The 23677-nt window shown below is 51.1% G+C and overlaps 2 protein-coding genes across 4 annotated transcripts in view; one reads left to right on the top strand and one right to left on the bottom strand.

The window, feature by feature from the left end:
* Positions 1–18980, top strand: part of LOC308676169 (importin-4-like) — a 37879-nt gene extending 18899 nt beyond the window's left edge. For 2 of the 3 annotated variants that reach the window (XM_081341922.1, XM_081341924.1), the window contains 14 exons: positions 163–286; positions 564–675; positions 1735–1853; positions 2500–2577; positions 4218–4275; positions 6068–6173; positions 7060–7253; positions 7801–7848; positions 9361–9489; positions 10999–11207; positions 11988–12120; positions 13365–13469; positions 15703–15772; positions 17439–18980. In XM_081341922.1, the coding sequence (XP_081198048.1) occupies positions 163–286; positions 564–675; positions 1735–1853; positions 2500–2577; positions 4218–4275; positions 6068–6173; positions 7060–7253; positions 7801–7848; positions 9361–9489; positions 10999–11207; positions 11988–12120; positions 13365–13469; positions 15703–15772; positions 17439–17569 (1616 nt within the window). In that variant the 3' untranslated portion in view covers positions 17570–18980. The remainder of the gene's footprint in view (positions 1–162; positions 287–563; positions 676–1734; positions 1854–2499; positions 2578–4217; positions 4276–6067; positions 6174–7059; positions 7254–7800; positions 7849–9360; positions 9490–10998; positions 11208–11987; positions 12121–13364; positions 13470–15702; positions 15773–17438) is intronic. The other variant, XM_081341923.1, reaches the window with a different exon arrangement.
* A 2510-nt stretch (positions 18981–21490) lies between these two features.
* LOC308676462 (meiotic recombination protein REC8 homolog) overlaps positions 21491–23677 on the bottom strand; it is a gene marked incomplete at its 5' end in the record, with an annotated part of 28854 nt that continues 26667 nt past the window's right edge. The window contains 2 exons of the mRNA XM_081342276.1: positions 21491–21795; positions 22433–22539. Of these exons, the coding sequence (XP_081198402.1) occupies positions 21704–21795; positions 22433–22539 (199 nt within the window). The 3' untranslated portion in view covers positions 21491–21703. The remainder of the gene's footprint in view (positions 21796–22432; positions 22540–23677) is intronic.

Raw genomic sequence — 23677 nt, 5'->3', positions numbered from 1 at the left:
GAGGAATTCTGCGAGTTGAAGTCCACAAGTCCATCAAAGGGCCGAGTTTGAAGACCCCTGGCCGATTGACTGGGGAACGCTGGGAGCTGAAGTCCACATGTCTCAAAATGGCCACCGTTGAGAAATTCCGATTGATGCCTGCCTTCCCTGTTCCCTTTGCAGAGACAATGGCTATCCTGGCCAACGTCCTGGATAAAGACGTCTTCCAGCCGCTTTCCGAGAAATGCTGCCAGCTTGGACTGGACCTCTGCGACCGAGTGGACGATCCAGACTTGCGACGATGCACGTAAGTCTGCTAGGGCGTCTCCCATCACCTGGTGGTGACTTTTCCCCTCTCATCTTGACTAACCTTGTTTCCTGTTAAACAAGTTAGACCCCAGTCTACCATATAGTGAGGTGGCGGGGGAGGGATTTCAATGAAGTTGTCACCAAACCCCACCTAACTTCGAACAGTCGCTAAATGAACTGTCGTAAGTCGAGGACTATCTATAAGTTTAATTTTTTTTTTTTGGGTTGCCAACTCCAAAAAAACAAGGATTATTTTTAACCCCACATCTCTCTAGGTACAGCCTTTTCGGCGCTCTGGCGAACGTCATGGGGGATTCGATCACCCCGTACCTGCCTCGCATCACCACTCTTCTGATTTATTCCCTCAAATCCACTGAGGGCATCAAGGTGAGAAGGCAAAACATACACACACACACACACACACACACACACACTGTGCTGGCTGGGGAATTCTGGGAGTTGAAGTCCAGCCGGACTTCAAAGGGCTGAGTTTAGACTCTCGGATGAGACTTGATGTGTAGGAACCAGTCTCCTGAGCACTGATGGTGTTACCTAGTTGGGTCAGGAGACGTCTGCAAAAGTGGAAAACCAGCTCAGAGAGCACCAAGGACTCCACAGTCCTCCTCCTCCTCCTCCTCCTCCTCTTTGTTTTCCTCCTCCTTTTCCTCCTCCCACAATCCCTTCTAGCACTGATTGGGTTACCTAGTTAGGTGATAAAATGTCTGCAAGAAAACCACCAAGCTCAGAGAGCAGCAAGGACCCCACAGTTCTCCTCCTCCTCCTCCTCCTCCTCCTCCTCCTCCTCCTCCCTTCTAGCACTGATGTTGTTACCTAGTTGGGTTATGAAACGTCTTCAAGAAAACAGCCATGCTCAGAGAGCACCCAGGGACCCCTCAGTTCTTCTCCTCCTCCTCTTTCTTCCTCCTCCTCTTCCTCCTCCCACAATCCCTTCTAGCACTGACGATGTTCCCTAGTCGGGTCACGAAACGTCCGCAAGCAAACCAGCCATGCTCAGAGAGCACCCAGGGACCCCACAGTCCAAAACTGACCTACAGACGTTCTCTCCCATCCATCCTTTTCATCCTCCTCCTGCTTTGCGAGTCGCCCAGAGTGCCCTTTGCTAAATTTGCTAAATAAAAACATCAGCTTCATTTTTTTGCGGGTGTGTGTGTGTGTTGTTGTTGTTTTTTGTTAAACTCAACTTTTCACTTCCGTCCACGAATCTTTAAATCCTCAGGAGTCGATTTTAAGGACCGAGAATAGATCTCAAACCTGGTTAGAATCCTCAGCCCACCGAACGGGGTGTGTGTCTCTGTGTGTGTGTGTGTGTGTGTGTGTTTCACGGCTGTTTTAGTTCATTCGGGATTCGAAGCGACCGGGCGGCCGCGACGTTTTTCGAATACGGCGGATCGTCACTAACCGAAGCCGCTCTTTCCTTTCTCGTAGCCCCCCCTCGATTCGGGGAATTCCTTCCTTCTGTTCGACGATGAGGAAGAGGAGGCCGAGGTGGAAGGAGAGGAAACGCTTACCGACGAGGAAGATGAAGAAGACTCGGACCCCCTGGGGTAACTCTCTCATTCGGGGGTGGGTGGGTTATGGGGTGTGTGTGTGTCCAAATTCGAAGTTGGCCTTTGTTTCGTGAGACGGGACGGTGCAGGGTAAGGACACGAGTGCGAGTTTTGTTTCCTTCCCAGTTTCTGAGCTGGTACAGGTGGTCCTCGTTTTACAACGGTTCCTTCTAGTGGCCGCACGAAGTTACCACGGCATTGGGAAAAGCGACTTAACGACCGTTTTTCACACTTAACGACCGTTGCAGCATCCCGTGATCAAAATTCAGATGCTTGGAGGATCGGTTCCTATTTATGACGGTTGCGGTGCTGTCCCGGGGCTATGTTCCACTTTCGCGACCGTCGGGACGGGGAAGGCAGATCCCCTCAACAGCCGGGTTGCTAAATTAACCCCTGCAGTGATTCACTTAACAACACTTTGGCGAGAAAGGTCGTAAAAGGAGGCAAAAAAATTCCCCTAGCGAGCGCCCCTAGCTTAGCGACAGGACGTTGGGTTCGACTGTGGTCGCACGTCGAGGGCTACCTGCAGCTGGGTGCTGCCTTCCTGTTTCGGAAAGTGTCCTCAGCCTTCCTGTGGACTAGAAACATGGCAGCTTCCAGCACTTGAGGCCCGGTTATCAGCTTTTCTTCCGCCCTTCCCCAGGATGTGCGTGCGGAGCGCCTTTATGGACGAGAAAGAGGACGCCTGCATAGCTCTGGGAGAACTTGCCGCCAGCGTCAGGTAACTGGGTTTTCCTAAATTCTATGCCTGCGTTTATTTAGTAGATTTTTATTTTTTAATCCCGCCTTTATTACTTTAGAATTAACTCAAGGCAGCGAACATCTATAAAACGCGCCTTTCTCCTCCTGTTTTTCCCCAAAAAACAACAGCCCTGTGAGGCGGGCTGGGCTGAGAGAGATAGATTGGCCCAAAGTCATCCAACCGCCTTTCATGCCTAGGACGGGACTAGAACTCCCCGTCTCCTGGTGATCGGCCCAAAGTCACCCAGCTGGGCTTTCTGCCTCAGGCGGGACTAGAACTCACCGCCTTGTGAAACCGCCTAGTTTCATGCCTTAGGCGAAACTAGAACTCACCGTCTCCTGGTGATTGGCCCAAAGTCACCCAGCCGGCTTTCCTGCCTAAGGCGGGACTAGAACTCCCTGTCTCCTGGTGATTGGCTCAGAGTCACCCAACTGGGTTTTGTGCCTAAGGTGGGACTAGAACTCACTGTCTCCTGGTGATTAGCCCAAAGTCACCCAGTGGGCTTTCGTTCCTTAGGCGAAACTAGAACTCCCCGTCTCCTGGTGATTGGCTCAGAGTCACCCAACTGGGTTTTGTGCCTAAGGTGGGACTAGAACTCACTGTCTCCTGGTGATTGGCCCAAAGTCACCCAGCCGGCTTTCATGCCTTAGGCGAAACTAGAACTCCCCGTCTCCTGGTGATCGGCTCAGAGTCATCCAGTTGGGTTTCGTGCCTAAGGTGGGACTAGAACTCACCGTCTCCTGGTTTCCAAGCCGTCACCTTCACCCCCACACCGACTGCCTCCCCTTCTTTGGGGCCACGTGGACCCCCTGAAAGTGGGGGAAGGGTAAATTTGGGCTGGGGGGGCGTGGGGGACTGAAGACAGCCTGGCAACTGTGCAGAGGGCGGCAGGGGGGACATTTTGTGATGATTTGATGTGACGTCAAGCCCCCTTTTTCATTTTTTAACCCCCAGAGAATGGGTGGGAGAGGGTGAATACAGTAAAGGGGGAAAGCTGCATCTGGGGAGAACAGCTGGGAATGAGCTGATTTGCTCCAGAAATTCTTCATTTTTCCTTCCTTCCTTCCTTCCTTCCTTCCTTCCTTCCTTCCTTCCTTCCTTCCTTCCTTCCTTCCTTCCTTCCTCCTATATCTTTCCTTCCTTTTTTCTACTTCCTTCCTCGGTCCCTCACTCCCTTCCTTCACCTTGTCTCTTTCCTTCCTTCCTTCCTTCCTTCCTTCCTTCCTTCCTTCCTTCCTCTTTCTTTCCTTCTTTCCTTTACTTTCCTTCCTTCCTTTTGCTTGCTTGCTTGTTTCCTTCCTTCCCTTCCCTTCCTCCTTTCCCATTTCCTTCCTTCCTTCCTCTATCTTCCTTCCTTCTTCTACCTACCTTCCTCCCTTCCCTTCCTTTCCCTTCCTCCTTTCCCATTTCCTTCCTTTTCATTTCCTACCTTCCTTCCTCTATCTTCCTTCCTTCCTTCCTTCCTTTACTTTCCTTCCCTCCTTTTGCTTGCTTGCTTGTTTCCTTCCTTCCCTTCCCTTCCTCCTTTCCCATTTCCTTCCTTCCTTCCTTCCTTCCTTCCTTCCTTCCTTCCTTCCTTCCTTCCTTCCTTCCTTCCTTCCTCTCTTTCTCTTTCTCAGTGTGTCCTTCCTGCCTTACATCGAGACCTCATTCCAGGAAGTGTCCCAGTTACTGCTGGTAAGACTGGACCGACACTGGCCTGTGTGTGTGTGTGTGTGTGTGTGTGTGAGAGAGAGAGAGAGGGGGGGGAGGGAGGGAGAGATAATAAGATGGAGGGTTTGTGTCACTGTGAGTTGTGGTGGAGGGGAGGGGCACGAAGAGAGGCTCAGCCAATCTCAATGTATAGATCAGGGGTCGGCAACCTCGGCTCTTTTATGACTTGTGGACTTCAACTCCCAGAATTCCTGAGCCAGCATAGCTGGCTCAGGAATTCTGGGAGTTGAAGTCCACGAGTCATAAAAGAGCCGAGGTTGCCGACCCCTGGTATAGATGGTTATACTTTGACAATAAAGCTTCGTTCATAAGAGGGAGGGAGGGAGGGGGGGGGTCTGGGGCGGGAAGGGTCCTCGGGAAGACGATTCCTGAAGAAAACCTGAACGCGTGCAAGGCACCCCTTCGCTTAGGGACTTTCCAGGTAGTCCTCAACTTACGACTGGCCACTTAGTGACCGTTCAGAATTACGATGGACCCGGGGAAAAAAGGGGAACGTCTGGTCTGGATTCGTAGTTCCGACGGTCGCCCCTCTCCCCCGCCTCCTCCCCCAGTCACGTAAGCAAAAGTTTGGGCGCTCGGCAAGATGGCCGCGTTTTTTTTAAAAAAAAAACCCAGCCCTGACTTCCGTTTCTTGCCCCAAACTGTACCCATCGCAAGCCTTCAATTCGCTTAACGACCGCTGGGTTTGCTCTTTATGACTGCGGCAAAAAACATTGTCAAAACATGTAAAAAAGATGCCGAGACTCTAGAAAGAGTGCAGAGAAGAGCAACAAAGAGGATCAGGGGACGGGAGGTTAAAATATATGAAGAATAGTTGCAGGATTTGGGGATGGTGTCTACTTTAATGAAGAGAAGGACGAGGGGACACATGATCGCAGTCTTCCAGTCTCTCAGGGGCTGCCCCAAAGAAGAAGGAGTCAAGCTGTTCTCCAAAGCTCCTGAAAGCAGGACAAGAAGCAACGGATGGAAACTCGTCAAGGAGAGAAGCAACCTAGAATTAAGGAGAAATTTCCTGACAATTAGAACAATTAACCAGTGGAACAGCTTGCCACCAGAAGCTTTGAATGCCCCAACACTGGAGTTTTTGAAGAGACTGGACAGCCCTTTGTCTGAAGCGGTACAGGGCTTCCTGCCTTAGCAGGGGGTTGGACTAGATGACCTCCAAGGTCCCTTCCAACTTTATTATTATTATTATTAAATCAGGTCAGCGGTGCGAACAGCCCACGTTATGACCGCCATTGTCCTAAAACCATAATAAATAGGTTCCATTTGGGCCGTACGTCAAGGACTACCTACCCCAGTCCAGAAGGCGAGCTGTGCCCGTCCCCTTTTACGACCGCGACGACGTAACGAACAGACTCCGTTCTTAATCGTGTGTCGAGGACTACCCGTATAGTTTTACAGCCTTGTGAAGAATCGTCGCTGCTGTATATATATATTACTTTGCTTCAGCCAGAAATGAGGGGGAGCGGGGAGCTTTTAGCTCTGGGTAGGGTGTCGTATTTTGGGGGGGGGGCTGCAGAAAATTTGGGGAGCGGGGGTTGAACCGGGGTTTGGATCTCCTCTGCCCGAGTTTTCCCAGGTTCTGAAGCTCCGCATTGTGTCAGCTGCTCTGACCTCGCTTTGGCTAAAGTCGGGGTCGCCGTGCCCGGTGCAAAGGCGGGTGGGTGGGGGGCTTTGGTGTGTGTGTGTGTGTGTGTGTGTGTCTTCTGATCTCTCTCTAACGTGGGGATGGGGGCGTCTTGTCCTTTTCTAGTGTCCCCACATCCGGGTGCGGAAAGCGGCGTTCGAAGCCCTGGGACAGTTTGCGGTTTCGCTGCATCGGGTGTGCAAGGAGGAGCCCTCCGAGTCGCACGTGGCGGGTGAGCTGGTGGCGGGGTTGGGGAGGGGGGCGCGCACACATACACACACACACAGAGACACTCTGGATTGAGGCAGCCTGGGAAGGAGAGCCCCCGGCCCTTGGCTGGGGGTCCCAAGGGGGGGCCGGAAAGAGCTACCTGGCCTTCTCACCTCTCGTCCTTCTCTCCCTTCCCTCCCTCCCTCCCCTTCCTTCCTTCCTCGCTGTCTTCCTTCTCATTCCCTCCTCCCTCCTTTCTTTCCCTCTTTCCACCTTCCCTCTCTTCCTGCTTTCTCATTCCCTCCCTCCCTTCCCTCTTTCTTTTTCCTCCCTCCTTCCGTCCCTTCCTTCCTCTCGCCCTCCCTCTCACCTCTCCTCCTTCTCTCCCCTTCCTTCCTTCCTTCCTTCCTCTCTCCTCTTCCATCCTTCCTTCCCTCCCTTTCTTCCTTCTCATTCCCTCCTCCCTCCCTTCTTTCCCTCTTTCCTTCCACCTTCCCTCTTCCTGCTTTCTCATTCCCTCCCTCTCCTTCCTTCCTTCCCTCCCTCCCTCCCCTCTCTTTTTCCTCCCTCCTTCCCGCCCTCCCTCCCTCTCACCTCTCCTCCTTCTCTCCCCTTCCTTCCTCCCTCTCCTCCCTCCCTTCCTCCCTCCCCTCCCTCTCACCTCTCCTCCTTCTCTTCCCTCCCTCCCTCCCTTCTCTATCTTTTCCTCCTTCCTTTTGGATCCTTTTTTCCTTTTCTCTTCTCTCTCCCTCCCTTCTCTATCCTTTCTTCCTCCTTCCCTCCCTCCTTCCCTCCCTTCTCTGTCCTTTCTTCCTTTTCTCTCCTCCCTTCCTCCCTTCTCTATCCTTTCTTCCTCCCCCCCTCTCTTCTCCCTCCTTTTCTCCCCCCCTCCCCCCCCCCCCCCGCAGCCTTCCGGAAGCTGGTCTCCAGCCTTCTGCCCGTCTACCTGAAGGGGGCGCAAGAGGACCGCGAGCGCGAGGTGGTGATGGCGGTGCTGGAGGTCCTGGCCAAAGTGGTGAAGGAGTGCAAGAAGGAGGCTCTGCCGGAGCCGGCCCAACTGACCGAGCTTTGCCGGCTGGTGCGGGAGGTACTGGAACAAAAAGTGAGTCTTCCTCCTCCTCCTCCTCCTCCTCCTCCTCCTCCTCCTCGTCCCTCCACCGGATCGCAAACAGTCCCCGACTTTACAACCTTTCCTTTCGTAACCGCTCAACGTTACGACGGCGCTGGAAAAAGGGACTTAACGGCCGTGTGTTTCACGCTTCGCGACCGTCGCAGCCTCCCCGCGGTAGTCACGGGATCAATATTCAGGCCCTTGGCGACCGACTCGTATTTAGGACGGTCGCAGTGATTTGCGACCTTCCGAAAAGCAGAGTCTGCGGCGGGGGGGGGAGACCTGGATTCGCTTAACGACCGCACAGTTCACATCACGCCGGCAGCGGTTCGCTTAGTAACGTGAAGGGGGGGGGCAAAAGTCCTAAAATGGGCCCCAAACTGATTTAACTGACTCACTTAGCAACAGAAATTGGGGGTTCCCTTATGGCCGTAAGTCGGGGACGACATCGGATCCCAACTCCGTGCATTTTTCCGGGCAAACGGGAGAGTTGCTTTCGTTGTGTGAAAGTGACTTTTCTCTTCCTTCCCCTCCGCAGGTCGCCTGCCAGGACAATGAGGAAGAGGAAGAGGACGACAGTGATGAAGTAAGACCCCCCCTCGGATCCCGTTTAATGACCGCGGCGATTCGTTGAACGACCGCCGTGTTCATTTCACAGCCCCCGTGTTTGCTTAACTCCCACACAACTCCCACACCACCAAGAAAAGGGAAAAAAAAGTTCAAAAACTGAGCTGGTCACACCTCCGTTCTGACCTATGACCGTAATGGGCAGACTCCATTACGGGTGTATCTCGAGGACTCCCCGTAGTTTAATAGCCATTTGCAAAGAAAAAGAACAAAAAAAAATCAAGATTAAGCTTCGCGAGACCGAAAGGCAGAATTTAAATGATAAAAATCTACCAAAAAGTCCATTTTATCACAGTAATAAAGTTGGAAGGGACCTTGGAGGTCATCTAGTCCAACCCCCTGCTCAGGCAGGAAACCCTATACCATTTCAGACAAATGGCTTCCAGTCTCTTCTTAAAAACTTCCAGTGGAAGTTTTAAATGGAAAAGCAAGAGAAGATAAACCAGTCCCGGCGGATAATGTGGAAATACTTTTCCACCTACGATTGAAGACCCCCCCCAGCTTCGTTTAGTGACTGTTCCAACTTACGACGGCACTGACCAAGGGGCCTTCTGACCAGTTTTCACAATTAGGACCCGTCGTGGCATCCCCGTGGTCAAAATTCAGACTGCTTGGCAACCGATTCCTAACGGTAGTCCTCAGCTTACGACCACCATTGAGCCCCAGATTTTTGTCGCTAAGCGGGTTTTGCCCCATTTTAAGATTTTTCTCGCCACGTTTGCTAAGTGAATCGGTGCAGTTGTTAAATTAGTAAGCCGGTCGTTAAACGAATCCGGCTTCCCCCGTCGACTTTGTTTGTCAGACGGTCGCAAAAGGGGATCACGTGACACACCCACCCTCCCCCTGGGACGCTGCGACCGTCGTAAATACGAGTCGGTTGCCAAGCATCTGAATTTCGATCCTCTGACCGCAGGTGATCCTGTGACGGTTGTAAGTGTGAAAAACAGTCGCAAGTCCCTTTTTCCAGTGCTGTCGTAACTTCGAACGGTCACTAAACGCGCTTGTAAGTTGAGGACGACCTGTATTTATGACGGTCGGAGGGGGGGGTCACGTGATGGCCTTTTGCGACCTTCCAACAAGCAACGTCTGGGGGGGATGGGGGTGGCGGGAAGCCGGATTCGTTTAACGACCGTGTTGCTAACTTAAAACAACTGCGGTGATTCCCTGAACGGACACGGCGAGGAAAGTCGTGAAAGAGGGGCAAAAGCTCAGCTAAATAAACAACTGTCCCGCTGAGCGACGGAAATGTCGACCGTGGTCGTACGTTTGGGGACTCCCTGCGTTTTGGAGGGGGGGCAGCTTTTCCTTACCTGGGGAGACGGTGCCCCGTGGAGCGTCCAGATCTCGTCGGTCTCGTCCCGAAGGCGGCCGCCAAGGGGACGGGCGAGCCTCCACCTTCGGGGGAAGGGGAGGCAGGGTCCTGGGTTCGAGGAGCGACACGCCTTCCCAGCCCTCTCTCTCTCTTCCCCAGCAGGCGGAATACGACTCCATGCTGATCGAGTACGCCGGGGAGATGATCCCCATCCTGGCCGAAGCCACCGGAGGAGAGACCTTCGCCCCCTACTTTGCCGGCTTTTTGCCTCTGCTCATCAACAAGATGGTGAGTTTCTTTTCTTTTCTTTTCTTTTCTTTTCTTTTCTTTTCTTTTCTTTTCTTTTCTCTTCTCTTCTCTTCTCTTCTCTTCTCTTCTCTTTTCTTTTCTTTTCTTTTCTTTTCTTTTCTTTTCTTTTCTTGAGTAAATGGGTTTGTTTTTCTCCCCACCCCGCCCTCATCTCGGCGCCAGGCGGCTCTGAGCGACTTTTACAATGTGAAAAGTTTGCATCCCAGGCTGGTGGCTTCCTGGATGTTCCCCCCCCCCCCCTCGGCTGCTCTTCCCGGAGACGGAGGCTTTTCGACTTTTTAGGCTGCCTCGAGTAGGCCTGGTGTGCGTTTGTGCGTTGTGTTCGTCGGTTCCTCCCCACAATAACTCTGGGGTCCTTCTTCAAGACCAACTCGTGACAATTGGGGGCTTTCCTTCCTACCTTCCTTCCTTCCTTCCTTCCTCAATTCCTCTTTTCTATCTTCTTCCTTCCTCCCTCCCTTCCTTCCTTCCTCTCCCTCCCTCCCTCCCTTCCTTCCTCAATTCCTCTTTTCTATCTCGTTCCTTCCTCTCCTTCCTCCCTTCCTTTCTTCCTTCCTCCCTCCCTCCCTTCCCTCTTTTACCTCCCTCCCTCCCTTCTCTTCCCCTTTTCTGTTTCCTTCTTTCCCTCCTTTGTTCCTCTCCCCTTCCTTTCCTTTTCTATCTCCTTCCCTCCCTTATCTTCCTTCCTTCCTCTCTCCCTCCTTTCCCTTCCCTTTTTCTATTTTCTTCCCTCTCTCCTTTTTCCTCCCTCCCTTTTTTCCTTTGCTATTTCCCTCCCTTATCTTCCTTCCTCCCTCTCTCCCTCCTTTCCCTTCCCTTTTTCTATTTTCTTCCCTCTCTCCTTTTTCCTCCCTCCCTTCCTTTCCTATCTCCCTCCCTCCCTCCCTCCCTCCCTAAGAGGACCTAACTCCTCCAAAGAGTATCCTGATGGTTTGGAACCCCAGCCCGCCCTTTGGTCGCTGCTCTCCGCCTTCCTCTAGTCTAGGAAGAGCCTCGTTCCCTGCCCTCCCTCGTGTGGGGGGAGATGCTCAGGCATCCGGGTCATTTTCCTCCCAAAGGCGCTTCTTCGAAAGGCAGCTGGACTTGGTTCCCCCCCCCCCTTGAAGGCCTTTTCGCTTCTCATCCAAGAGGCTTCTTCCGTTCCGACTGAACGGCGGAGGGTTGGAAGGACTGGCTTGAAAGAGGGGTCCCAAAAAAGGCCCCGCGCCCATCTGCAGGCGACCCCGAGGGCAGGGATAAGCCTCCAAGTGGCTTCCAAGAGCTCTCAGAGAGAGCGCTGACGACCAGATGACTGCAAAGGAATATAAATCCTTCGGTCTGAACGGAAGGAAGCTTCTTGGATCGGGAAGCGAAACCTCTTCAAGGAGGAACAAAAGCCCAGCCGCCTTTTGAAAAAGCCCCTTCCTCGTTCAGAGCAACATTTTCTCTCTCTCTCTCTTTCTCTCCCTCAAACTCCTTCCCTTCTTCTCTTCCCGCCTTCTTTTGCAGAAACCGTCCTCTTCCACCGCGGACAAGTCCTTCGCCGTCGGCATCATTGCCGAGACCGTCCAGGGCCTGGGAGCGGCCTCCAGCTCGTTCGTCCCCCACCTGCTGCCGTTGCTGATGGCGGCGGCCCGGGAGGAGGACCAGGAAGTGTGCAGCAACGCCGTCTTCGGGCTGGGGGTCCTGGCGGAACACGGCAGGGAAGCCATGTACGAGTATCCTTGTTCCCTTCCACCGCGGGGGTTGCCGGTATGGTAGGTGGGAATGGCCTTGGGAAACCTGGAAGGGATCCCGCCTTAGGAAGCGGTTAGATAAGAGACGGCCTAGCCCGGAGCTGCATAACGGACAGAAGAAGACGCTGAGAAAGCACGTATCGGAGCATAAAAAAAGAGACGGTGGGAGATTTACACCTCGGGACCTCCAGGATTCTGTTAAGTCCTCATTTAGCGACCGTTCAGAGTTGCAGCGGCACTGAAGAAGGTGACTGATGACTTGTTTTTCCACGCTTAACGACCGTTGCGGCCTTCCCCCCACGGTCAGGTGATCAAAATTAGGTCGCTCGGCAACTGACTCGTATTTGTGACGACGGCTGTCTTCCAGGGGTGTCACGCGACCGCCCTTTTTTTTTTTGCGACCTTCAGACACAAGCGAAGTCATGGGGGGAAGCCAGAGTGACTCGCTTAACAACTGCAGTGAATTTTCTTGAACAACGGCGGCACGAAAGGTCAAATGGGGCAAAACTCACTTAAGAACAGTCTGGCTTAGCAGTAGAAATTTTGGGCTCCGTTGTGGTCGTACGTTGGGGACTAGCTGTACACTGCAGCTCATTTCATTGCCCCGGGAAGGAGCAGAGAAGAATACTTTCTCTACACGCACAAACACACACACACACACACACACACACACACACACAGAGAGAGAGAGAGAGAGAGAGAGAGAGAGAGAGAGAACAAACACACCATTTTCTTTCCTTAACCTGTTTTTAACCTGGCCAGACACTACCCTAAGATCCTGGCGCTTTTATCCAACCTCATTGCCCAGGAGCGAAACAACCGCGTGACCGACAACGTGTGCGGGGCTGTTGCGAGGATGCTGATGACCAACCCTGGCGGGATGCCCGTTGAACAGGTACGACACAATTTTGTGTGTCTTGGGTGTGCCTGGAGGGGGAATCTCTGCAGGGCGACTGCCATGGGGAGAAACTACGGCAGGTGTTAACCTTTTATCCTGGCTAGTAATGTGGAATTAACTATCTGATTTTTTTAAAAAAATCCTGCTTTTATTACTGTAAACATAACTCAAGGCAGGAAGCGAAGCTCAGGTTTCTTTCTCCTGTTTTCCCCATAAAAGCTACTCTGTGAGGCGGGTCAGGCTGAGAAAGAGGGACTGGCCCAAAATCACCCATTCAGGCCTAAGGTGGGACTAGAACTCACCGTCTCCTGGTGATTGGCCCCAAATCACCCAGCCGGCGTTCAGGCCTAAGGCGGGACTAGAACTCACCGTCTCCTGGTGATTGACTCAAAATCGGTCAGCTGGCTTCCATGCCTTAGGTGGAACTGGAACTCCCAAGATTCTGATGATTGGCCCAAAGACATCCACCTGGCTTTCAGGCCTAAGGTGGGACTAGAACTCACTGTCTTCTGGTGATTGGCCCAAGGTCACCCAGCCGGCTTTCAGGCCTAAGGCGGGACTAGAACTCACAGTCTCCTGGTGATTGGCCTCAAATCACCCAGCCGGCGTTCACGCCTAAGGCGGAACTAGAACTCACCGTCTCCTGGTGATTGACTCAAAATCGGTCAGCTGGCTTCCATGCCTTAGGTGGAACTGGAACTCCCAAGATTCTGATGATTGGCCCAAAGACATCCACCTGGCTTTCAGGCCTAAGGTGGGACTAGAACTCACTGTCTTCTGGTGATTGGCCCAAGGTCACCCAGCCGGCTTTCAGGCATAAGGCGGGACTAGAACTCACCGTCTCCTGGTGATTGGTTGAAAGTCACTCAGCTGGCTTCCATGCTGAAGGTGGAACTAGATCTCCCAGGCTTCTGATGATTCGCCCAAAGACACCCAGCCGGCTTTCATGCCTAAGGCAGGACTGGAACTCATCACCTGGTTTCTAGACCTGCACCTTAAGCACTGGACAAAACTAGCCCTCTTATTTAAGCCAAGAAATACTAAACATGCTGGCTGGGGGAATTCTGGGAGTTGAAGTCCACAAGTCTGAAAAGTTGTCAAATTTGGAGAATCCTGGCTTGGCTCCTGAGGAAATGTGTTTTTGCTCGGTAAGGCGCCAAACCATGTTAGGAACTCTACAGGCTTGTGAACCTCTTGACTCTTGACAGTTGCTGACTGTCCTCCGGCTTCGTCTCCCACAGGTTTTCCCCGTCCTGCTTCGCGCCCTGCCGCTGAGAGAGGACTTTGAGGAATACAAAACGGTCTACCGTTGTATCACGTTTATTTACCAAAATGACCCGTCACAGGTGAGTCTCTGTCCGGCCAGGAAGGATCGGCTTCCGCTCAGGATGGTTTTACCTTAGCTTGTCATCTCAGCTGTGCTTTGAAAAGGAAGCTTGAAACTCAGGCAGGTCCTCAACGTACGACGGCAATTGAGCCCAGGATTTCTGTGGCTAAGTGAGAAAGTTGCTAAGTGAGTTTTGCCCCATTTTTATGATTTTTCTCACCACGGTTGCTAAGTGAAAACTTCCGGTGTTGGAGCATTCACAACTTCTGGAGGCAGGTAGTTCCACTGGTTAATTGTTCTCACTGTCAGGAAATTTCTCCTTAGTTCTACGTTGCTTCTCTCCTGAGTTAGTTTCCATCCGTTTCTTCTTGTCCTGCCTTCAGGTGTTTTGGAGGATAGCTTGACTGCCTCTTCTTTGGGGCAACCCCTGAAATATTGGAACACTGCCATCATGTCATCCCTCATCCTTCTCTTCATTAGACATACCCAATTCCAGCAACCGTTCCTTATACTGTTTCCCTAAAAGTAAAACCGGGTCTTATTTTATTTTTTTTGCCTCCAAAAGAGGCACCAGGTCTTATTTTCAGGGTAGGCTTCACCTCACCTCCGGCGCCGACAGCCTCACCTAACCGGTCCACTTCTTCTGGGGCCAAAGTTCTGCAGCTGCATTTGGGCCTGCGTTTTACAGTCAAGCCTTTCCAGAAGGCCTAAGCAGCCGAGTACCGAGCTTCGGAAAGGCCCGTGACTGAGAAAAACAGGCCTGGCTGAAGAAGAGGCCTCAGAAGAAGAAGTGGGCTGGCAAGGAGAGGCCTGGGTGCGAGGTAAGTGGGTTCAGGGCGGGTGGGGCAGCTCCACACTCCCACCCCCGCCCTAGCTTGATTTTCAGGTGCATGCCTTGCCTCAAAACTACGGCTTATTTTTGGAGTAGGGCTTATATTAGACCCACCCCAAAAAATCAAGCTAGGGCTTATTGTTGGTGTAGGCCTTACTTTCGGGGAAACAAGGTATGCTTTAGCCTCCAGTCCCCTGATCCTCTTTGTTGCTCTTCTCCGCACTCTTTTTTTTAGAGTCTCAAAATCTTTTTTACATCGTGGTGACCAAAACTGGATGCAGTGTTCCAAGTGTGGCCTTACCAAGGCCTTGTAAAGTGGTAGTAACACTTCACGTGATCTTGATTCTATCCCTCCATTAATACAGCCCAGCACTGTGTTGGCTTTTTTGGCAGCTGCCGCACACGGCTGGCTCCTAATTAAGGGATGGTCCACTAGGACTCCGAGATCCCTCTCACACTTAACTACTATTGAGCAAGGTACTATACCTGTGCATTTGGTTTTTCTTGCCTAAATGTAGAACCTTACTTTTTTCACCATTGAATTTCATTTTGTTAGATAGGGCCCAGTGTTCGAGTCTGCCCAGATCCTCCTGTATCTTAAGCCTGTCTTCTGGGGTGTTGGCTATTCCTGCTAGCTTGGTGTCCTCTGCACATTTGATGAGTTCCCCATCTATCCCCTCGTCCAAATCGTTGATGAGGATGTTGAAGAGCACTGGGCCCAGAACAGAGCCCTGGGGCACCCCACTACACACTTCCCTCCGTGTAGATGCGGTTCCATTGAGGACCACACGCTGAGTATGGCCGGTCAGCCATCTACGAATCCATCTGGTGGTGATGCTGTCAAACCCACGTTTTCCTTTCTTATCAATTAGTAGGTTGTGGTCTAATTTATCAAGTGGTTGAGGACTTCCTGTACATAGCAGTTTGTTTAGAGACCGTTCAAAGTTACAACAGGGCTGAAAAAAAGTGATTTTTTTTCTGACCATTTTTCACACTCACAACCGTTGCAGCATTCCCCCGTGGTCACGTGATCAAAATTCAGACACCTGCAGTTGAGCCCAGAATTTTGGTTGCCAAGCAAGACTGTCGTTAACTCAGTCCGGTCCCATTTTAACATCTTTCTGGCCACAGCTGTTCAGGGAATTGACTGCGGTTGTTAAGTTAGTAACCCGGTTGTTAAATGAATCCGGCTTCCCCCATTAACTTTGCTTGTGTCCGAAGGTCGGAAAAAGAGGACCACATAATATCCGGGACTCTGCGACCGTCATAAATATGAGCCAGTGATCTGCAGTGGCCGTGTGGAAAAACAGCCAGTTTTTTCCAGGGCTGCTGTAACTTCCAACCGCCGTTAAACGAATAGTTGTAAGTTGAGAACTACCTGTAATGCAGTTTTCTGGGGGGGTTTTTTCTCCCCACAAAGGTATTGCAACAGATTCCGGAGATCGTTCGAAGCAGTGGCTCCGTCCTGGGTTGCAAAAATCTGCCAACAGGTATGTCCCTTCAGAGTGGGCAGCGTTTCTCTGTCACGGCAGCCGATCCGTCTGTATTTCCTCCTCTTACGGAGTGTCTCTCTCTGGATGGGCGAAGGAGGCAGAGGTGGGCATTGAAGGAGGCAGCTGGGCTGAATCCAGCTGGATCTGGGCCTACATCGGAATGGAACGGAACAGAACAGAATAGAAATACAGAAAAGAATGGGATGGGATGGAATTATGGGATAGGATAGAATAGAATAGAATAGAATATAGAATAGATTAGAACAGAATAGAAATACAGAAATAGGATAGGATAGGATAGGATAGGATAGAATTATGAGATAGAATAGAATAGAATAAAATACAGAATAGAACAGAACAGAAATACAGAAAAGAATGGGATGGGATGGAATTATGGGATAGGATAGAATAGAATAGAATAGAACACAATAGAATAGAATAGAATTATGGGATAGAATAGAATAGAATAAAATACAGAATAGAATAGAACAGAACAGAATAGAAATACAGAAAAGAATGGGATGGGATAGGATAGAATAGAATTATGGGATAGAATAGAATATAGAATAGAATAGAATAATAAAATTAGAATGGAATGGAACAGAACAGAATAGAAATACAGAAAAGAATGGGATGGGATAGAATAGAATAGAATAGAATTATGGGATAGGATAGAATAGAATAGAATTATGGGATAGAATAGAATTATGTGATAATAGAATAGAATAGAATAGAATAGAATAGAATAGAATAGAATAGAATAGAATAGAATAGAAAATATGTAATGGGATGCAATGGAATGGAATAGAATTATGGGATAGAATAGAATAGAATAACAGAGTTGGAAGGGACCTTGGAGGTCATCTAGTCCAACCCCCTGCTCAGGCAGGAAACCCTATACCATTCCAGACAAATGGCTGTCCAGTCTCTTCTTAAAACCTTCCAGTGTTGGAGCATTCACAACTTCTGGAGGCAGGTAGTTCCACTGGCTATACATTACAGGCAGTCCTTGACCTACGAACATAATGGGGACGCAATTTTTTGTCGCTAAGGGAAACATTTATTAAGCGAATTTTGCCCCGTTTTGAGACTTTTCGTGCCACAGTTGTTAAGCGGACCACTGCAGCTGTTAGGCTGTGACGGCTGGCCGGCTGGGGAATTCTGGGAGATGAAGTCCACAAGTCTTTAAATGTTGACAGGGTTGGAGACCCTCAGACAAACACAGCTCTCCTCCGACAACATCTGATGGTCCGAGTAAATCTCTCTTAGTGCTAACAGGGGGAAAATATATCAGTAGTCCTCAACTTACAAAAAGTTCTTTTAGCGCCCGTTCAGAGTTACGACGGCACTGAAAAAAAGAGACTTTAGGACCAGCTTTCACACTTCACAAGCGTAGCGGCATCCCTTTCTACCCCCCCCCCCCCCGGTCAGACGATCAAAACTCAAATGCCTGGCAACTGACTCGCATTTGCGACAGTTGCAGCATCCCTGCGGGTCACGCAATCCCCTTTTGCGACCTTCCGACAAACAAAATCCATGGTGGGTGGGTGGGGGAAGCCAGATGCACTTAACATCCGTGTCTCCGGCTTAACGACTGCGGCGATTCGCTGAACGACGGTGGCAAGGAAGGTCCTTAAAACGAGGAATTTTCGGTCCTCTGCAGAAGCCAGGAGTCTCCTGCTTACGCTCCTGGGCAGCCTCTCGGCCCGATGCCCTGCCGAGTTTCAAACGGCCCTCCTGGCAAACCCACCGGAAGCCGGCACCTTGATCCACGCGGCCATCGGCTCCGCTTGAGACGGCCAGGAAGCGGCGCTCTCGTCCCGGCTTCTGAGGACTTTCGAGGCCATCACCATCCAGCGGCGTTGCGCAAAGCCCCACGTTCTTCTTTGCAGACCAGGATCGGTCCATTCTTCTTTGTTTCTGACCCCCACCACCACTTTCAGCCTTTGCACCGGATCCAAACGCAAACTCCGGCGTTCCGTGTTTGTGTTCCATGGGGGGGGGGAGAGAGAGGAGAAATCAAGCTATTGTTTGATATCTTTTCCACCCTTAAGCTCCTTCCTCTTCCTCCTCCTTCTCCTCTTCCTCCTTTTTCTCATTTTCATCCTCCGTATATTCCCGAGGCTGGTTGCAAAACAACGGCTCAACAACGCCGCTAAGGGAATTTGAAACATCTGGATTTCCTTTTTTTTTTGCAGTTTTTCATCGGACTGTTTGCGCCACAAAAGTTTGTGAGCCTAGTGGGGGGGGGGGTGAACCCGCAGACGACCTGTTTTTACTTCCAAAGGAAGTTTCTTTTTAACTCGCCTGGTGGGCTACCTGGAGAATAAATCCGCCAGGCGGTGAGATTTGCGGTTGGATTTTTTTTTTGTTTTGTTTTAAATACCATCGAGGGAATTCACTTTTGTTCAAACATCTGTGGTTTTCAAAAAATGCACTTTAGGCCAAAACAAGCAAGCCTGCCAGAAGTGGTAACTCGTTTGCCGTTCCGGGAAGACCAACGTTAAGATTTTTGTTTGTGTGTGTGTGTGTGTGTGACTTGCAAAGTTGTCAACACACACATTGGTTTGCTGGCGGCTTCCAAAGTGTGGCCTGCTGGTGTGGTTGAAGATCCGGTTTGATCCGTTTCGTTCTGTGTCAGCACTAGCGGGCGCTGGCACCCCGATGCAAGAACACAAACCGTTCTCGGTGCCAGACCCACCACAGCTGCATGTTCTTAGCCGGTGCCCAATCAAACCACTTTGCCTTGTTGTGAATAGCAGTTTCTTTTTTCTTTTTTTTTTACAGTTATCACAACTATTATTCTGTTGATTTTGTGTGTTTGTGTGTGTGCCTGTTGCCAAAAAAAAAAAAAAAAAGCCAGAGAGTTTGTCCGTGTTTGACTTTCGGCATCGCTCCGGGCAAAGTTTTCTTGGACCTTGACCGCCCCGCGTTGTTTTGCAAGGGGCCAGACTTGATGCGCGCAAAGTTCGCGAAGTTGTTATTTTTGCTAAAAGTGGTTTTCTACGGTTATTATTATTATTATTTTTTTCCCCTAAGCTGGATTCCTGCCACAAAGCAACAGCGTCGTAAATCAGCTCTGCCGTTGTTGTTGTTGGTCGTTGGTATTTAAGATTTGAACTTTCTAGTTTGGCCTTTCTTTATGGGGGGGGGGGGAAGAAAAGATTAAAAGTTATGCAGTACCTTGTAATAAAATTAAAAAGCTTGTTTCTCTGAAAAGTGGCTTCCCCGAAAGTTTTTGCACGTTTGTTAAGATGCCTCGCCTAAATAATTCCCCTTTCTCAACCACCCGCAGCAGACGGTCTTGCCAGATTAAAATGTGAGCGGAAAGGCAGCCAAATTGCGTGTGTTAGATAGAGCAGGAGTCTTCAAACTTGGCCCTTGGATGACTTGTGGACTTCAATGCCCAGAATTCCTCAGCCAGGCTGGCTGAGGAACTCTGGGAATTGAAGTCCACAAGTCATCCAAGGGCCAAGTTTGAAGACCCTGCCTTAGAAAGAGTCCTAGGCCTGCTTTGCCTGGACATTAAGCCCCTGTTTAACAATGGCTTACGGATCAAGCCAGCTTCCACGGCCTAGAGTTGTACGGTACTTGCATCCCTGCCAATCAAGCATCTCCATTCAAATGGTCTTAGCTTCAGCACAGACAAGGAAGCCGGGTTGGTGCATCACGCTAAGCCATAGTTTGTTTCACCGAGGTTCACACCATAAACCACCACAGTGGGCTGAATTCACAACCCATGCTGAATCACAAATCCCCGATAACAAAGATCTGCTTCCATTACTGCAATATTTTTTTTATAGTTTTACCAACTGGGATGATCCTTGCAAAGGGCTTCTCCTCCAAGTTTGAAGGCCCCCTGGTCTAGTTGGCTGAGGAATTCTGGGAGTTGAAGTCCACAAGTCATCCAAGGGCCACGTTTGAAGACCCCTGTGTTAGTTAGAAAAATCTACAAAGAAGTCTAGAACAGTTAAATCAAGTCTCAGCTGACTGAAATTGCTCTCACAAAGGCTAACAAAAGGTCAGACTTTGCTGTGTATTTTTGGATAGGCTTTTCTCTCGCCTTTATTAAGTTTATAAATAATAATCCAAGGGGGCTAACATGCCTATTTCCTCCTGTCAGGTGGGTTGAGCTGAGACAGACACTGACCGACCTCAAGTCACCCAGCCGGCTTTCGGGTCTTAAAAGGCGGGATTAGAACTCACCGTCTCCTGGCGATTAGCCCAAAGTCACCCAGCCGGCTTGCACATATCTAAGGCAGGACTAGGACTCACCGTGTCCTGGTAATTGGCTCAAAGTCAACCAGTTGGATTTCACGTCTTAGGACGAGATTAGAACTCACAACCTCCTGGTAATTGGCCCAAAGTTACCCAAATGGCTTTTATTCTAAAGCGGGACTAGAACTCACCGTCTCCTGGGGATTGGCCCAAAGTCACCCAAATGGCTTTCATGACTGGCGAAACTAGAACTCACCGTCTCCTGGTGATTGGCCCAAAGTCACCCAAATGGCTTTCATTCTAAAGCGGGACTAGAACTCACCGTCCCCTGGGGATTGGCCCAAAGTCACCCAAATGGCTTTCATTCTAAAGCGGGACTAGAACTCACCGTCCCCTGGGGATTGGCCCAAAGTCACCCAAATGGCTTTCATTCTAAAGCGGGACTAGAACTCACCGTCCCCTGGGGATTGGCCCAAAGTCACCCAAATGGCTTTCATTCTAAAGCGGGACTAGAACTCACCGTCCCCTGGGGATTGGCCCAAAGTCACCCATCTAGCTTTGATAACTTAGATGGGTTTAAAACTCGCCACTTCCCGGTTTCTGTGTGTTAGCACCTTAAAAAGTTAAAATTTGTCAATTTCAATTTATGTAATTCGGATGGCAAATAGAAATGGACTACTGCAGTCTGGACTACTGCAACGCTCTCTACATGGGGCTTCCCTTGAAGACCACTCGGAGGCTCCAGCTGGTACAGAATGCAGCCGCGAGAGTTGTCTTGGGAGTTTCCCCGGTACTCCCATGTTACACCTTTGCTCCGCGAGCTGCATTGGCTACCAGTGGTCTTCCGGGTGAGGTTCAAAGTTTTGGTAATGGTTTTCAAGGCCCTACATGGCATGGGTCCGGAATACCTCGGGGACCACCTGCTGCCGGCGTCGACTCCCCTCCGCCCTGTGCGTTCCCACAGAGAGGGCCTCCTCAGGGTGCCTCCGGTCAGAGAATGTCAGCTGGTGGCCCCCAGGGGAAGGGCCTTCTCCGTGGGCGCTCCGGCTTTATGGAATCAGCTGCCGGTTGAGCTCCGGATGGCATCGGACCTTCGCTCCTTCCGGCGCGGTCTGAAGACCTACCTATTTGAATAAGCCGGCCTGGCCTGATGGGGGATATGCTGGGGTTTTTATTGGGGATTTTTATATTATTCTACTGTTTTAGCTCGGGCTCTTATTTAATTCTTTTTTAATTTTTGTATTCTGTATTTTTATATGTGCCCTGTTCACCGCCCTGAGTCCTTCGGGAGAAGGGCGGTATACAAATATAATAAATGTAATGTAATGTAAATGCAAACGATTGTGTTAGTTGCGACCGCCGCCTGCGGACGGCCCTCGTTTGGGCTGATACAGGCAAAAAGATTCCGCCCGCATTGGGGTCGGCGAGGTGCACAAAGCCCTCAAACGCTGGAAATTCAAAACGACAAATCTCCGCTCGCAATTTAAAACCCAACAGATTTATTTACAAAAAGAAGGGAAGGGGGGAACGCAAAGAACCAGAATCTGAAACTACATTTGGCTTCGTCCAAAATTTCACCTGAAACCTCAAACCGGTCTTCTCGGCAAGGCTTGAATCTTCACCAAGAAGGCAGCTGGGTTTGTGTGTGTGTGGGGGGGGGGGCGCCGCTCCCTCGTTGACGAGCTAGCCAAGATCCACCGGCCGGATCCGCTAGCTGCGCGAGAAACGGGCTCCTGGCTTTATGGTGATCTGGCCGTAAGCCTCCTTTTGTTCCAAGCACAGGATCTGAGCCGCGGCAAGAACTAGGCAAGAGGAAAGACACAGAGGGAGACCTCAACGACCGGCTGTTCAAAGTTACGACCGGCTGTTCAAAGTTACGACAAGTCTTTCCCAGGGCTACTTACGACCCGGATTTGAAGTTACAACAGCTTCTCTTCCCACCCACCCCGGTTACCTGATCGCCTTTAAGGTGCTCAGCAACCGGCCTGCTTTTTAGGGGGAGGGGAACCCAGGAGCACAATTTCCTCGCTTAAGGACCCTAGCGATTCAAGTAACAGTTGTAAAGTCGTGAGCCCACTTAATGACCAGCCGGACTTTACGTCCGAGCTGAATTAGGTTTGGGCGTCCAGGACCGCCTGTGTTTTTTTTTTAATAAGATTGTCGTAGCTTTCACCTCCGAGCAAAAGGCTTGACCTGTGTCGGCAAGAGGGCAGTGGGGAATGGGATAAGGCGAAACACTCGATTCCCAGCCCTTGCGCTGCAGGCCGCAGATGCCTCCGATGGACTAGAAGATTGCTTTCTTGTAACTTGCAAAGTGGGGAGTGGGGGTGGCCGGGGTGGGGTGGGGTGGGGTGGAGAATAAAGGAACGGCATCGATGAGGCATAGACGAGGTTGAAGCAAGCAACCCTCAACGGTGGGAATGGCGAGGAATTACGCACCCAGGCACAGGTAGAAGAAACGGCTGGCGACGGCGCGGGAAGCCGTGAGGGGCACCAGCTGATCGAAACCAACCTCTTCCAGCTGTTCCAGCTTGGCTGCCACCAACCTGCCAGGCAAAAGTCAGGGGAGACATCGGCCCTCCTGCCAAAGGGGGGGGGGTTGGGGCCTTGGGATAGAAGAGGGGGAGGGGGAGGACAAAGAGAAAAAAGAGGGAGGGAGGGAGGGAGCAGGAAGAGGAGGGGGAGGGGAGGGAAGAGGAGGGAGGAAGGTAAAAGGGAAGCAAGGAAGGGGAGGGAGGGAAGGAAGGAATGGAGGGAGAGGATGGGAGGGGTGGAAGGAAGGAAAGAGCAGGAGGAGAAAGGAAGAGGAGGGGGAGGGAAGGGAGGAAGGTAAAAGGGAAGCAATGAAGGGAAGAGGGAGGGAAGGAATAGAGGGAGGGAGGGAAAGGATGAGGGAAGAAAGAAAGGAGCAGGAGAAAGGAAGAGGGGGAGGGGAGGGAGGAAAGGGAGGAAGGTAAAAGGGAAGCTGAAGGGAAGAAGGAAGGAAGGAATGGAGGGAGAGAGGGAGGGGGAGGGAGGGAAGGGAGGGAGGAAGGTAAAAGGGAAGTGACAAAGAAGGGAAGGAAGGAATGGAGGGAGGGGGAAGGGGAAGGGGAGGAAGAGGGAGGGACGTAAAAGGGAAGCTCTGAAGGGAAGAGGGAGGGAGGGGAGGAAGGGTAGGGAGGGGAGGGAGGGAGGTAAAAGGGAAGCAACGGAGGGAAGAGGGAGGGAGGGAAGAAGGAGAGAGAGGAGGGGGAGGAAGGTAAAAGGGAAGCAATGAAAGGGAGGGAGGGAGGGAGGGAAGGAAGGAAGGAATGGAGGGAGAGGATGGGAGGGGCGGAAGGAAGGAAGGAAGGAGCAGGAGGAAAAAAGGAAGCGGAGCGGGAGGGGAGGGAGGAAAAGGGAGGAAGGTAAAAGGGTATGAAGGGAAGAGGGAGGGAAGGAAGCAATGGAGGGAGGGAGGGGAGGGAGGAAGGTAAAAGGGAAGCAACAAAGAAGAAGGGAGGAAGGAAGGAACGGAGGGAGGGAGGGGAGAGGAAGAGGGAGGGAGGTAAAAGGGAAGCAAGGAAGGGAAAAGAGGAATTCCTCCATCATCCCTCTCCCACCCCTTCCTAGACCCCCTCAGCAGCTTCCTCCTGGGAGAAGACAGAAAGCTCTTTCCCCCCCCCCCCATTTTTAAAAGAAGCAGCTCTCTTGGAGCAGAAG

The sequence above is a fragment of the Vipera berus genome (assembly GCF_964194415.1).
Source record: "Vipera berus genome assembly, chromosome: W".
NCBI lineage: Eukaryota > Metazoa > Chordata > Lepidosauria > Squamata > Viperidae > Vipera > Vipera berus.
This window is presented reverse-complemented; position numbering and strand designations above follow the sequence as displayed.